Below are 17,234 nucleotides of genomic sequence, written 5' to 3'. Positions count from 1 at the left end.
GATAATTTCTTCAGCCAACTCCAGACTAGACGTAAATATTGAAATTGATGGTGAGACGATTGATCGCGTAAACGAAATAAAGTATCTTGGAGTAATTATTGATGACAGATTAACTTTTAAGTCTCACATTGATAATGTCATCAAAAAATGGCCAGAAAATACGGTGTCTTGTGCCGGTTAAAGAATGAATTGACTGTTAGTAGTAAAATTCAATTGTACAAGTCAATTATTTCACCACATATAGATTTCTGCTCATCCATTTTATTCCTGGCAAACAATACGCAAATATTGAGATTGCAACGTTTACAAAATAGAACTATGCGATTAATATTAAAATGTAATAGATACACTTCCTCGAGTTTTATGCTGGACGCATTGCGATGGCTTTCTGTGAAGCAAAGAGTATATTTTTGACAATGGTGTTTCTATATAAAATTTTTAATAATATGTTGCCTCGATATTTGTGTGACCGAATTGATAGAGGAAGAGAATTGCACAGGTACAACACTAGAAACGCGGAAGATGCCAGAACACCAAATTTTCTTTTTGAAAGATCACAGAACTCTCTGTTGTACAAAGGAATGAACTTTTTCAATTCGATGCCCAGGCAAGTAAAACGTGCAGCAACAATGGCAGAGTTTAAACGGCTTTGTATTTCACACATAAAGTCTGTTTTGTAGACAGCATAGATTTTTTTTTTGTAAATTTATAAAGAAGATTGTAAAATTGAAATATTTTTTAAAATTTATTTGGTACATTAAGTTATTATGTTCATTGATGATGATGGATTTTTTGTTTGAATATAGTTATATAATATTAAATAGGAGAGTAAAAAAAGAGTCGGCTACACATGTTTGAGTCACGTGCGCGTAGACTGACATAGACAATCTTGATATTGAGTACATCAGGTTTAAACCCCTGAAATTGAAATAGAAAGCATATCGGGTTGACAAATTACTTTTTTGGTTTGTAATATTTTTGAAATTATTTTACTTTCTTTTTAACAATTCATCTGTTTTTACGATTTAAAATAGGGTTTGGAGCGAAAACTAAAAAGGCTTGAGTTTGCCTGTGATCTGTAGAGCTCGTTATCGAGAACTATAGTATCATTGGATCTCTCTCGTAGTTCTAGATCGTTATCTAGAACCAATTCTGATTTGTGAACGCTCTTAAACATTAGGTTCAATTCCTAATCAAGTCTTGATAATTTTCGGGTTGGAAACGTTCTGGATGAGCCTTGGATTGGATATTCGTCATATTTTTTTGTAAATTATTGGTATTCATTTGAAGGGTTACTATGTCTGAAATTAATAACCAGTCCGTTATTCGTTTGCCAACTGGTTACATTGCATGTTTTCAAAAATATCTCACATAGATAAATCGTCCAGCTCAAACTGATGTAGGGGTATGAGGTGGGACCATCATCATCATAATCATCATAACATTTAGTATCCGCGGAGGGCAGCAGGCAGCATCAGTGAAAAAAAAAATCCAGTATAGGGACGCATTGCATTTCAGCCCACAATGCAACTCCAGCAGAAACAGCTTCACCAATTATAACTTTCAGGAAGAGATATATGGAGAGCTGAGGATAGGAAAGGCGGAATTAGAGAAATATGCAAGGATAGGTTATAACTGATTGACTTTTAGGAGAGGAGACAAAGGAATATCAGGGACGGAACGGAAGGAACATTGACTATCATTAGGACAGGGGTTTTATGTTCTACTGTTTTTCTTTTAAGATGTATCTTGAACCAGCTCGTCTTCACAGTTAACAGGTTGATCTTGCTCAGCATTTGGCCACCTTACGAAAATGACACCCCCTCGAGAATAAACGTTTTGCAACTTTCCGTTACGCTTCAGTTCCATCGCCTTAGATTTTAGTTTTCTGGCAACCAGTGTTAGGTTTTCATTGACGTAGACTCATTGATCTGATTTGAAACCAATTTGTGAGAGGGTTAACGATCAAGCTCGTAAGTATTTTCCAAAAAAGTAATTTCGTTGATTGCTTATGGCAAACTGAATGAGAATAAAACTGGTACTTCCTTCTCGTACAGGTATTTTAGATAAACGGCGAGCATCAACCATCGGAATTGCAGCATCACTATAACCCAGTATTTGACACCAACAGCGAAAATAATGTAGCAAATCTTCATTCAACGTATATGGTACGCCACTAACGATGAGATCATTAGAAAGAAGGGCTCTGGATTTAGCATTTGTGTTTTCGTTCACTTTTTCGTTTGTATACGACAACCTCACATTCATTGTAGCGATATCTTCCTTGATCAAATCGAGTCCTTTGCCAAGCTCGCATCGAAGATCCGTGCCAAGTTTATTTAGTTGATCTTGCATAGTTCGACTTAGGTCAGCAATTATCGCAGCTAATTCATTATTTGTCAGCTCCTTTTGCGGAGAATCATGATCCGGCTTATTCCGTTTGTTATCGTTTTTTGACATTCTGTTGCTTTCTTCACTTCGGGACCACAGTTGACTAGTTCAGTCAAAAACCAACAAAATAGACTGTGGATTAGGCAGTAACACAAATAAACAATAGGCTTATACTGGCATGTGGCAAGACTAAAATATACGATATCCTCAGCTAGCAGTTGCTTATAAGCATGGATAACACTTGCTCAATATAACTCATATGAGTGCATTCCAAGCACATTAGCACAGCGTATACCGTACAACGCACGTGGTGTTGAAATAAACCGTTGCGTAGTTCAATCAATGGTCAATTAGAAAACAACATTCGAATAGTTGTTTAACACATGACATTAACAGTAGGGTGCCAATGGAAATCGACTTTTCTAGTTTCGTTCAGCGAGAGATTTAAGAACTTTCGTCTCTTCGAAAGGTCTTATCTGGCCTCTTTCCCAGAAACACATATAGACACAAATTTCCATTTCCACAGGCAGACAGACATTCGATACAACATTCCATTGCATAGTCTGAAATAGTATATTTTCCCGACATTTGGAATAAGGTGCTAATACTAGACACCTTGTTTCCCGTAGCAGAAACAACGACGATAAATATAGCATATTTTTTTCTTTTCTACGTGACAGGAACAATGCAAAGAAATTAAAAGTTAGAGTAGAACAGGGAAAAAAATCGGAGAAAATGTTTCTCTCCGGGGCTTAAGTAGAGTTTGTTTGGTAAAATCAATCTGGATTCCAGACGACCGTTATTTTCTCGGCACGAACTGGGACTTATTACAAGCCTCTGGCAAAGGTGTAGAAGATTAACTTAGTCTTAGAAATCGAACTTCCGGAAGTCGTGCCTCAAGACAGTCGAAGTTCTACTTTTTTTAAACCAAATGTCTTGAAATACATGAAACTTCGAGATCTGGTGTTGTCTCTATTATTTCAAAATTGGGATTCAGAGAGTTTCCGAACAGGGAAACTCTCCAAGAAAGTCGATTTTTCAAAAAAAATACACCAGAAGAACTTAATTTTAGCAATTTCATGAGAAATACAGTCTAACTTGTTTTTCTGCTAGGGATGGGGACCGAACAAAATAAATCGCAAAAAAAATCATTTGAAACTTCACGTATAGCTATGAAACAATGTTTCCACAACATTTTTAAAAAAAAATCTTTGTTTATGCGGTGGATAGGGACCGCATAATAAAATTCTCATTAATAAATAACTCGAAACTCTAAGATTCTAATTTAGGAGATACCTCTGAAAACATCTTTGAACATCTGATTGATAACGTAACTTTTTGAAACATACTAATCTTCCCCACCGCTATCCTTGGTAAGCTAACAATATGTGACTATTCCTACGTAAACTGGCTCAAATAGTAATTGGCTGACGCAATAATTATGTAATGCATTAAAATTCATTTCGAGGATTGGCAAAACTAAATTGCTGAAAAACTCGTCGAACGTGGTCCTTATCCAGTCGCATATAACAGTCGCATATACATATACACATATACACTTTTTGAACATTTTTCCATCGTACAAAAAAGAGTGGAACTTTGACCGCTTCAAGGCTCAACATCCCGAAGTTTGATTGAGCTGAAATTTTACATGGGGAAATTTGAAGCCCAAATTTTTTGCACTCATTTAACAGTAATGCAGAACCATAGCAGTAAAAGTTCTGGTAAGTGTTGGAATAATTCAAATTTCATGCTGTATTCGAGAAAAAGTAGTTTGAATGTGATTTTAGAGTAAAGATTAAACTTGATTTCTTTTCACGAGAAATGGATAACTTTCATTTTGTCTGCTTTAGTCTTGATGATTGAAGCAATATTGATTGTATGTATTGTTAAAACAAAAAAGTTTTGTCGTCTTTCGTCGATTTGAAAAGTATGTGCACGGCTTCTGATTTTAATGAAGGATATACACATACTGTTCCCTTTATACGTTGTTCACCGTTCACGAAGCTAGATAGATAGTATCTATCGATTTCCAAAAATTAATGTTTCACACTATATTTCATCATAATAATCTATTACAAACAAGTAATAGCTTTCTTGTCGAACAACGGAACGGTTCAGCATAAGTATACACAAAGCATAAAGCTTCAAAGCTTATCTATCATTTCATACGATATCGCTTTCAGACCCCACTCGGATAGTATGTATTGTAATGTAGTAAAAGTGGAAGAAAATAAAACCTCCTCCTACGTGATCGAAATTGCCAAGCTTATTTCGCGTTGACGCATTGTTACTACATGCCAGTAATTTGTGTTAGCATCCACAATTTGGGGACACTTGTCACTGGCATTCCTCCCTCCTCGAAACATCAGTCCAACTATTCGGGGACGCCTTCCAGCTCTCACACTTCCCCGAGTGTGGGAACGTCCGAAACGAAGCGAACTTTTCCGAATCGGAATACGATAGCAAATCTCGGTCCATCGAACAACATCGGAAACAAACGGACGGTTAAACCGGAAGGTCGTATATAAACTGAAGTGATTAAATTTTACACCAGCATATCGTCAATTTCGTTTCACGCGATCACATCGAAAAGAAATCAGTGAGCTGAACAAGTGTTCTAACCTGTTTACAAGCAAGTCCTGCAACATGGCTTTCAAATTTGTTATACTGGCGGTGGTTCTTGTCGGCCTAGCTGGAGCAACCCCAGCAAACAAACCCGCCTTCTGGGAAGGAACCCCGATGGATGGCATGGTGGAGGAGATGCGTTCAATGTGCAGTACAGATAACGACAGAGGAGCCTGTCTTAAGTACAAAATAATGAGCTTCTTGGACACCGTTTTCAAAAAGGATAACTTTCAGGTAAATAGGTAAAATTATGAAAAATCAGTGATAACAATATACTTTTATAGCTCACCGACGATGTTGAAGTTCATGGCAACGGATACACCGGAAATGGAGCGCGTAGCGCCTCTGGACTAGTCGATAATGTTGAGCAGTATCTGAAAAGTCACGACGTTACCTTCAAGCTTCCTCTTGCTAACGCGAAGGTTACCGTGTCGCCCCGTAATTTGGACAATGAAGAACTCAGTTTGACAGTCAACTTCGCCAAGGTTGACAGCGCAAGAAGTGTGGGAGAAGCACGGAAGTCTAAACTGAAAAAGATCGTAATCCCAATCATGGTGTTCATTCTTCTGAAGGCCATGACACTGATTCCGATGGCTCTCGGTGTTCTTGGTCTGAAGGCTTGGAACTCGTTGCAGCTCTCATTCTTCTCGTTCATCGTTTCCGTTGGATTGGCAGTTTTCCAGCTGTGTAAAAAGGTATACATTTCTGATTCTCCGAACACGTGAAAAATTGATTTATTCATGTAACATTTGATTTTTTTTTCAGCTGGCTGCTGACAGCCATCACCCCCATATCGCAGCTCACGGTCCTTGGGATGCCGGCCGTTCGTTTGGTACCGTCGAAGCCGAACCTGAATATGCCGGACAGGATCTGGCGTACAATGCCTATGCCTGAATTCCACTGACACCAAAAACAAACGCTATCATTCCCCATGTTCGAAGTTGGTAGAGCACTCCTAAATTCGAAACAATGGGCTTCTCAACGACTGATTATGGTACAGTAGTAATTTATTTATTTATTTAACTTTCCCTCAGATATGCGCTGTTGATGCGAATACTTCTGTACAATAAACCCGAACGAATACAATCAACCGATAGTTAACACTATTTCCGATTAGTATCAATATCCCAATTATTCCGAACTGTCTTGAAAACATCTCATCTAAATTTAGATAGCCTTCACTGGAATTAAGATTTTGTCCACATGAAAATGCTTTGTTTATTCGACTTGCAGATCATTAGGTTCACTTGCCACATTATAAGATTGAAGTTTGAAATATATCTATAAATTTAGTTAAACTGTTACTAGTAAGGTAAAACTTTTACAAAAAAGGCTAACTAGCGGAAGACTATACGTTGCTATAATTTTGTTGATGCTTTTGGTTTTAATTATCTGTAACAAAATGTAAAATTGAATCATATGCAACACACATTAATTATCACTGTTTCTACCTTTCTCTGTATTGATTGTTGTAAAAATCCACCATTGCAATTTTAAAAAAATCGCTTTTTTATCTTGATTCACAATTCAGCTTCAGAATAGTCTTCTAAATTGGATCTCGCAGTAATATCCTAGTTCTTCTTGCCACTCTCGTAAAAATCCTTTTCCCACTTCATAATGCACTTCAAAATTTTTGAACATTTCTCGAATTTTTCATTTTCCGTCAGATAGACACCAATTTTTTAAAAAAGCTCGGTTATAGCGTATTAAAAGCTCACACGTAGGATTTTTTCTTTATTTAACTTAAAAATTTATTTGTTTCATCGTTTAATCGGAATACCGTTCGCTGCTAAATGAAAATTGACTGAAGATCTACATGCAAGCGTAAAATGCGCTCTGATAAAAAGGTAGAGTAAATGTTGTTCTAAGGCAAAGTGAACACAAGTTATGTTTTATGCTGGTTTTGAAAATATCATTTTACGCTTTTTCAGAAATCGGTCATCGTCAACTAGAAATGTTAACGCATACAGCCGGCGTCTAGGTCCTATGAGCTTCATGCGTTGCGAAATTTCGCATTTATATATAAGATAACAATTTTTGAATCTAGATCAAGGATGTTACGGATATGATTTTTCTGATTTCTGAGTTGCGGACGCGCATATTGTAATCGTGGTACAGAAATTGATGTCTTGATTTGTTCAATATGTAAATGAAATGGTTGCAATGCGGATATTTAAATTTGAGTACGGGCACAGGTATTTATATTCGGACAAAATATAATCGAAATGCAGTTCCAGAAATGGGTATCGCGGTTTACATCAGTCAGTCGGTTTGGCTGCAGCAGTTTCTCGTTAGTAAGCCGGCCTCGAAACGGGTCGCAAATCTGGCCAGCACTGGTGAACAGCTGCTCACTGGAGATACTCACTAGAGGTGGAGATAAATATCTTCTGATTAGAATCTGATCACTAAGTCCAAGTTTTCCCTTTAATGTGAAACGGGATTTCTTTGAAAACGACGCGTTTCTCTTTCAGATTAATTGTCATCAAATCTTTCATTTTCTACTCATCGTGAATTGAAATATCTTCTTTGCGGCTTAAAGATTCAAGATATGAAGCCATGGGTTGCTGAAAGCATGATCTGCTGTTTGTATTTTGCATTTGAAAGTGGTTCTACTACAAAATTTTTTAAGCGATTTAATTTTCTATATCCATATTGATTTTACAACATATTCATGCCAGATGCGAATGCGGATAGAAATGCAGATATCAATTTCCATCCGGATGTTCCACATTTACGAATGCGAACACGGTAATCATCCCTGATAGGTATACATTTGTGTACTACAAAAATCGATTTTGTGTAATATAGAAACAAAATTGAAAACCTCTCAAAAATCGCCTCTCAAATGATTCTTGCACCAAAACACTTACAGACTTCAAGTTTTTTTACTCAAACGTTACTTCGAACTAACTAAAATACATGGAATACCTAAGCCTAACACTAAGCTGCAAATCAAAAATATTTGGAGTTGTCCGATTGTACTAACCTTAACTAGAATGCGGTCAAAGTTTTATGACATGGTATGCCCGAGTTCTCAAGTTTTTACTCTCAAAGTGTTGCTATTTCTGTTACTTTTGGATACTATGGTAAAAAGTGAATTTCATGTTTTGATTAAACATTGATCCCGCTGTGAAAAAAAATGTTCATGTGAAGCTTAATAGATGTTACATTGCTGGTTTGTTTGATTTCGTCATGGTCATACCTCCAAGGCATTCCATGGAAAATGAATAAAAAAAATATTTTTAGCATGACATTTCCGAATTCGATAAAACTTTGTACAGTTGTTCTTTTTTGATAAAGAGGTCATTTTATGGCATCAGTTTTCCATTTGTCAAAATTTGGTGATGGTAAAATGAAAAACAAAAAAGTTATGAACGTTTGAGTGTTTTGATAGTTTCACTCTGAACTTTTTTTACGAGTGTTTTTTTCTAGCTACGCATTACAATATTAAAAAATACCGCTTAGAGCATGAGATCAATCCAACGTGCTGATTTTGTACTATAACCGATCATTTTTTACTGGCCCTAACTCACAGGCAAACCCTGTTATCAGATAATGTTAAAATTAGACGAACTCACAGGGAAACCAAATTAAACAGTACGTGTTTGTTATATATACAAGTGAATCAAGATTTAGAGGACGGAGAGTTGCGAGATTGAGCAAACACAAATTTGGCAATCTTGCGCCTGAGGCTCGATACTTTCAGAATCCGCTCTTTATGTGTTCCTTTTTGATAAAAGTTTATTTTCTGTTATCAGATCTTCATGTAGACTCACGACTGCTCTTCTAAAAGAGCCTATCCAGAAATGTGACTGATGATTAAAATATTTATTCCTTCGCCGAATGCCTAATAATGATAAAATATATTTTTCAAAAAATCATAACTTTCTTAGTTCTTATTCTAACACGTTAAAACGAGCATCAATGTTTCGCTAATAGTGTGTAATTTTTGTGAAAAAATGTCAATTCAGATCTTGAGAAAGTGCACTTACGAGATATTTAGGTTTTATTTATTCTTATAATATTTTTTTTTTTAAATTGTTTCGTTCTTGCAGCGTATATTTTTTTCTGAAACAAAAAAATTACAATCTACAACTTTGCTAAAGAAATAACGTAAATCAAATAAATCATTTTGACTCAGATAAAAAATGCCTTTTTTATGTGTATGTGTATGTATGTGTGTATATGTGAATGTGTGTATATTAAGGAGGTGAAAAATCCTCGCCTATAGTTTGTTGTTGTTTCGTGATTAACTTGAGTGTAACCTTGTTACCCCCTGACACGGTGTGGTATCCGCTGGAGCGCTTCCCCACTAAGCAACATTTTATTATTCGTTTCCTTGATTCCCCCGAGACACTATTAGGCGACTATTTCGGGGGAAGGCTGTGTCCTTGCACTTCTCGGTTACTCACATCTCTAGCTTTTACCACTGGCTGGCAATTACTCCAGATTCTCTGCAGCTCTATCATGATTTGTGATACTGCACTGTTGACGGCATTCCAAGTATTTTCGTCTTCATACATTTGTGCTACTATATTTTCAACTTTTAGCGTTGAGATTCACGCTCTTACCGCTTCGGATCTTTGGCATTCAAAAACTACATGCTCCGGAGTTTCTTCAACATCCCCACAGGCCGCCCAAAAAGAAGTCGTTGCATGCCCGAACCGATGCAGGTAGTGCCGGAAGTGTCAGGTAAAAAATTCACCTGCGTCCAACGACCCTTCTCTGTCGTATCCCAATCTCGTTGCCATTTGGCCATTGACCCAGAGTCGTAGCATCTTTCGGGTTCCTTTGGGTTCCTTTTCTTCTATGGAAACACTCGCTGTCCTCCATCAGGGTAATACCAATTGGCATCATCCCAGCTATGACACATACTGCCTCCGACGAGATTGTTCAATACGCAGTTACGACTCGAATGGCCATGAGTTTGACCACACTGCACAGTTTCGCCTGATTCCTCTTATTCATTAATACCCCAAGCTAGACTGGACCTCCATATCGCAGTATTGAAGATGATACACTAGCCAGTAGACGCCGTTTACTACTGCTAGGACCGTAGCTCTTTGGCATGATCATGGCTACCGTATGGACGGCCTTTGCCGTCTACTCACCGGCATAGTCGACGTGACTATCAAAGTTCAGTCGGAAGTCAATCATTACTCCTAAGCAGAGTAGGCAGTGTGACTTTGCACTCGTATCCAAGTGAGTTTTAAAACTTGCTTGCACATTTATTTTCGGTTTGCACGTGAACCCTACTAACAGTGTATTACACTTGAGTTAGATTTGAGTTTGAATCTTGCATAACAACAATTGCATAAAAATCGAATTGCGATGAAATTCGCGCCGCGTCTGCTGCAACAGTTTGTTGCATTGTCCTTTGAAAGCATAAATTGAATCTAAAAACAAAACTCATCGCGTCACATCATCGCCTGCATCGTTGGATACATCGTGCACTGCAAGCATTGCACGCATTTAAACTCAATCGATCAGAGTGTGCGGTGCAAAAAACTCAAACTATCGAGAAGAAGCAGATTCAAGTTGGATTCAAATCTGGAAAAGTGTTACTCAGTTCAACTTTGCACGAGTTCATGCCATCACTGCTCCTAAGGTATTAAGCGCGTGCTTCGAAAGTATGACTTTGTCGCTGATGGTGATTTCTGCCCGTATGGGCCGCCTTACAGTTGCTGACCAATAGCATCTCCGTATTGTGATGTGCAATCTTCAGCTTCACTTCCTGCATCCAGTTTTCAATAATTCCGATCGTCTCGGAAGCCAGTATTTCGACCTCTTCCAAAGACTCGCCCGCCACTGATAGCACAATATCATCTGCAAAACTCACAATCACCACCCCTTTGGGCAGCTTCAGTGTCAGTACTCCATTATACATTCCGTTCGAAAGTGTTGGACCGAGAATTGAACCTTGCGGAACTCCAGCTGTGATGTTGGAGCTCTTCTGTTCATCGGCAGTGGTGCATACCAGGACCCGGTTCTGGAAGTAACTATCTATAATCTTACACAGATAGTCTGGTACTCGCATTCTGTGTAGCGACTCGACGATGGCCTCCCAGCTAGCACTGTTGAAGGCGTTCTTGACGTCGATCGTAACTACGGCATAATAACGATTACCTCCGAAGGCCTCGTTCGCCTTCCGTATACTGCGTCAGCCTGTTGAGAATAATCCTCTCCAAGAGCTTTACAGCTGTATCCAGCAGACAAATCGGCCTGTACGATGGATCCCCTAGCGGCTTGCCCAGTTTCATTTAAGATAAAGTGTAGTGGGCCACGTCACCGGATTATGTGTCGGGAAAAGTCCCTCAACGTTCGTTTTCAACTTTTGGCCCTTTGACCTTCGACATTACGATTCGGTACGCTTCACCCCAAGGGTGAAATGCATGTCAGCTCATCCGCATTTTGGCGAAACGGGCCCTCTATCAATAACCGATCAGAAAGAAAAAACAAAACTGTAACAGAAGTTGTTAGTTTGTTACGGGGAAAACCATACAGGCTGTGTTTTCAATTTGGTCCCGTTAGGTGTTAAAATAACAGAAATTATAACAGAAATGATTCTACTAGTATCAAAGACATATCAAAATTTGTTACTAATATATCAGCTTTCTAACAAAATAAGATAGTATATAGAACAATATAATAACAAACATAATTAGAAACAATAGGTTTTGATAAAAACGAAAAATTAGTTAGACTTGTTTCAGAACTACTTCATTACACGTTTTGTTATTATAACTCATTCAGATTCAATTTTGTTATCAAAATTATATGAATAAATACGAAATTGTATCAAAATATGTTATTTGTATCTCACGTTGATAGAATTTTGTATTTTCTAGTTATGCTCTTCTGATCGGGTACGCAGGGCCTCAACAAAAAGGTCTTCATCAAAAGCCCTCGTCTTCCACTATCGTTAGCAAGATTTCGACAGGTGGTAGAAGGTGACTTGAACAAAACCTTCTCTCTCGAATTTGAATGACCTATTCATTGTTTTATTGCTCACAACCAGCGATGCACACCTTATTTTATAAAAAGCTGGAAGAATTCAAAATAAAAAAACTAGAGAAAAGTGGATATATAAATTTGAAGCTTTTACAGAAATTTATTTGATTTTCGGTTCAAAAATGCTGCACCGTATTATTGCATGTAACTAAAAAGGCTGAAAGAATTTTTTTTACTGATGGAGATTATAGTCATTGGCGTACTTGAAATTGAGTGGATTTCGAATAAAATCTTACAACCGAGAGGCATGAATGCACAAATAACTGAATAGACCATACATGTAATGGGAATGAGTTCAAGAAATGTGGTGATGAACAGAAAACTGGATAAAACTGGAACAATTTTCAAAAAACTGGAAATATTCAACCTTCAGCTGTTTCGCTGGCGATCTTCAAAAAAACTGAAGATATCCAGGAAAAACTGGAGGGTTGGCAACGCTGCTCACAACGCTAGTGTCAACATCGCAGATGCTAGGAAAAAACGGAGCAAGCAAGTGTTTTTTTATTGGAATTGGATAATTAACCGTCATTTTTTACCAACACAATTGTGTGCGCTCAGTCGGGAAGGGATATATGTATGAATGTGTATGTGTGTGGATGTGCGAGTGTGTGTATGTGCATGCAAAAGTTCAAGCCTTGTGCAATCAATGTGTCTTCTCGATTTGCACAAATTATTCACTAAAATCGCACGATAAATATGTGAAATGCATAACGCAACAGTTGACTGCGAATACATTGACATAGATTGAAATCAGAGTATATAGCATATACACGAGAATCGTGATGTTCCAGTAAATTTCAGCTACGGGCGACCGATCATTTTGGGGCGCTCGAAAAATCGAGCTTCATTGTAGTGCGCTGGTTCATATGAACGATTTGCTCATCCCTAATAATACTCTGCAGTACTACCTACAATCGCATACCATATATGGATTTTCATCGTTTTTGAGTTAAATATCAGATTCCATCTATTTCTTGCTTTGCTATCGGTTAAGGAAATAAAAAAGTTTTATTTGGAAAATGTGATGTCAAATTGTCCCATCTTAAAAATAATCGCATATCAGTCCCACCAAATTTTTTTCCTGAGTATGGCCAATTTTTTTTTCTCCAATCCATATAACAAATATTTGGCGTTGTTTTTTAAGCTTTTTATTGCTGAAAAATCATTGTAATAAAATCGTTGTAATAAAATTGGAAACTTCTCTTTCTCAATACCACCTTTGCAAGATGCTAAATGCACGGGCTATTGCAGAATAGTTTTATTCAGCACGTATTGCGAAACACTGAAGACGTAAGAAATGGAATTGTTCAGTAGCATATCCAAGACTTCAACCTCATGTTTTGCTAACTCTAAGACGGCTTTAAAGTAGGGGTTAGTGATGGGTGAACGTCTCCGCCATTCTCCATGCAGCATAGAAGCTGTCTACGACCATAAACGTCTGCCCACATCCAAAATACTTGAGAAAAATATGACTACTCCTACACCAAGCGTTTGAAAGTGAGACCGGTTTGCGATCATTTTGCTACTCAATGGCCTAAATAATCGCACATCAGTCTCTTCCTTATTTTTCATCGTAATTTTCACGAAAAAGGCAATTGTTTGATGAAGAAGTTATGATTAAGGTCTATTTTATTACATTATGTCGAAAAAATGAGAATGACCCACCCCAAACAGATGAATTACCCTAAACTTGAAAAATATCTTTAAGCGCTGTTTTCTCAACTTGATGATTTTCCAGATGGGACTGGTATGCGATTATAGGCAGAGAGGCAGATAGGAAAAAATCACCTCTAGTGATTTTGAATACATATAAAGCAAGCCTAAGATGCGTTGACATCGTCGTCAGTATGCGAATAACAAAGAATCGGTGTTGATGCTATTCTTTCTTATAGGGTATAGGTTCCCTACTTTCTTACGATATATTTTTTGTCATTAGTGTACACCACAAAACGTGGTTCTCAATGCGCTCCTACTCTCGCTCAACTCAACCGCTGCCGAAGTAGTCCCTTCCACCACACTTTCCCTCCACACCACACCACACCTCTTCTGCTGCTCAGGCGACATGATATTCTCCTGTTGCTATTGAGACAAACACAACGAGTGAATAACATGACACCAGTGGAAAGTTTTGTCGAATCCGTTCTCGCGGTGTGGCTACACTTTTCCGGACTACACTTTGCAGCTTCAAATGGAACATTTTCAGTGTAGTTGCATTGGTATGCGTAATAATAGGGATAGCTGTCAATTTGTTTTATTTTGGTCATTATCGCCATCGTCATTTTGTCTCGTTTCCATTTCATATGTCCGATATGTCCATCTTGCAATTGTGCTGAAAAAAAAAATCACAAGAAGGTTGTATGCAAAGCCACGACCGCAAGGTTGAAGTAGAATACTTTTACAAGAAAGATAACCCGGCTGCTTGCGTGTCAGTCATTTTTTCTAGTAAATAAACGTTGACCGTTCATTGGCAGTATTGTAATTTCTTTTCGTCTGATATTTTGAATGAAGTTCATTGAATATTTTTAAATTTTTTGCAAATGAGAAGTTGAAGTGCTGCCGAATTGTAATATGCACATTTAATGCAACATCATTAAACAGGAACGGAACAAAGGCTACGGTTATGCAGAACGCGAATGCCGCCGCGATGCGATTCGCCTTACCGTGGTGAAATGTATAGCTCTTTTTAAGGCGAAGTAGAGCTATACATTTCAACAGATTTCGTCTTGCCGAATCGCATCGCGCCGTTATTTGCGTTCTGCATGACCGTAGCCAAACACCGAGCGACGCAAACACGCAATAATAGTCACAGTATGCATGTAGATGAAGATAATTAACTTTGGATTATAGCGCAAAAGGAGAAAATATTAACTCTTCAAATAATCATTTGTGTTCTTCAAATTTCAGTTGTTCAATTGATTATCCGATGAAATGTTTGTTTATTATCTGATGAAGCTCTTATATAGGCCAAATGATGCATTCCCAATTTACTATATCCATAACTCTGCCGACCGTGCTTGGGAAAGCGCGGTATAACGACCAATCAGAGGTCGAATTTTGTGTTTTGACAAGGCTTAAGAGTTTTCAATAGTACAATAGTTCGAATGATAAAAATGCAATTTCATGCATTTGGTAGGAATCTTAGAAGATTTTCTAATCGATTGCTGCAAAAACGAAGGAAATCCATCGAAAACTAACCGATTTATTAGCATATGAAATTTTTCTTACTTTTTTCAGTTTTAGATTTTCATTTCACATCCCTATGTAGCCGAACTTCCTGAGAGAAGTATTCTAATTCAAAATTAAATCTTCATTAATTCATTTGTTGTCCTTATAAGGACAATTGTTCAATTTATCATAGGATGTAGTGTTTATCTTACATCTCTGTGTTACCTTGATAGCGAGGACTAAGGCGCACGGTCAACACAATGAGAAAGGTGTTTTCACAATGAAAACTAGACACGGCTTTACTGGAGGAAGTGTTGGCAAATGCATCTACCACTAATACCACCGCTATCATACGAAAATCAACAACGAAAAATGACGCGCGTCTAAGCATTACCCGAACAGTTTCGCCGTGCTGCTCCCATTTACTTCCACATCGGCCTCAGGGAAGTACCGGCTGCATCTGCATCTACCGCTGAGGCTGTCACTTTACTGCTATTAGCTATTTACTCTTCAAATAAGTGTTTTATTAGTTCTCAAAAGAACAATTGTTCAATTCAAAATCGGATTCACGCAATCGCATCTCTGTAATATACTGACAATAATATTCTTCTGAACAAAATGATACACCTTTCCCATTGGGCCTCTGCTATAATAGACGCGAAAAGCGACGCGAAAAAGCGTCTACTATGGCAGAGGCCTTAGAGAAAGATGCTGGCTGATGTATTCACTTCATGCAAGCCTGCTGCTGATACTTCCCGCTACCACACTGAAACAGCATTTTAGTGAAGGGAGTGTCATTGCATCAGCTGACCCTGCTACTATCGATGCTGATATACCCGCTGCAACAGCTACGCTATGCATAGCCATGCCACAGTTGTGGCCGCTATACGCTGGCCCAACTGCTGAGCAACTGCAACGCTATCCGTAGCCATGCCACAGTTGTGGCCGCCATTGGTATCCGCTGTACCTGCATCTGCTGGCCCTGCTGCTATCGATGGTGAGATCCGCTGAAACTGCTACGCTTATCCGCAGCCATGCCACAGTTGTGGCCGCTATCCGCTATTGATGGTACCCACTGCTCGCTCCCGCTGCTGCTAAGGGAGGACTGCTGTCCTCGCTGTTCAGAACTGTTATGAGCGGCTTCGACTAAAACAGGCTCTTATATAGGGATGAAAATAGGAATGAATTATTTTTCGTACGTGGTGGAATGATATAACTTGAAAAATATTTGTGACTTATTCTGGCTCAGAGCAATCATTTGACAAGCTCCACCTCTTTTTTCAGTTTCTAAAGTTTTTCCTCAGTTTCGTAGCACGGATGCACAAAAATGATTTCTTGTGAACATTCTGTCGAGCCGGACCGATAGCACTCTCATTGAAGCAACAAAATAACATGTTTTGTGTCGTGTTGTGCAGCTTGGTTGAAGAAAATGTCCCCGTCTCCGTGTCGCATGTAAGCAGATTATTGCGTTCAGTAGACAGTAGATAGTGTATCTAGCGAATAAACACCGATGGTGCTCTCACACACGCAACGGTTTTAACCCGTATCTTATTGCGGTTTGTAACATCAAACGATTTCGTTTGCTCGCTGTTGCGTGTTGCATCATGTTGCAACTTGGCAGCTGGGAGACGACGAAATTCTGTTTATGCTGATTGATTGAATCGACTTCATATTAGCTCTGCATAGTCGAACTAACTGCTTTTGTGAATGCGTTCTAACAGGGCAGTTTATTATTCAATGTCGGTTATGCTGATCGCAGCCTTTGCGCTGCCCCTACAGTGGGGGGTTTACTAAATAAAGTAAAAATTAGACAACTACAACAGAATTTGATTGCATCCCGCACAGAATGTCTGCTTGTGTTGATGCCAGAAAATTATTAACCTTCAATAATTTTTTTATTTGCCTTCAACAAAGCATTTTGCGGTTCAAAATCGGTTGCTAATTACAACCTTTGAGCTGCCCTATCATTGGGGGAATTAAGATACACGGACAACATGCACTGTGGAAGCTATTTCACATTAGTAAATTAGACGGGTGCG

At 38.3% G+C, this 17,234-nt stretch overlaps 1 protein-coding gene across 1 annotated transcript; it reads left to right on the top strand.

The window, feature by feature from the left end:
* Nucleotides 1–4,952: 4,952 nt before the first annotated feature.
* Nucleotides 4,953–6,125, top strand: LOC129733459 (uncharacterized). Its single transcript, XM_055695214.1, has 3 exons — nucleotides 4,953–5,253; nucleotides 5,304–5,714; nucleotides 5,785–6,125. Exons 1-3 carry the CDS (start codon nucleotides 5,041–5,043, stop codon nucleotides 5,911–5,913), a joined length of 753 nt encoding a protein of 250 aa, XP_055551189.1. The 5' UTR covers nucleotides 4,953–5,040; the 3' UTR covers nucleotides 5,914–6,125.
* The last annotated feature ends 11,109 nt before the right edge of the window (nucleotides 6,126–17,234 follow it).

The sequence above is a fragment of the Wyeomyia smithii genome, chromosome 1 (assembly GCF_029784165.1).
Source record: "Wyeomyia smithii strain HCP4-BCI-WySm-NY-G18 chromosome 1, ASM2978416v1, whole genome shotgun sequence".
Taxonomy (NCBI): domain Eukaryota; kingdom Metazoa; phylum Arthropoda; class Insecta; order Diptera; family Culicidae; genus Wyeomyia; species Wyeomyia smithii.
This window is presented reverse-complemented; position numbering and strand designations above follow the sequence as displayed.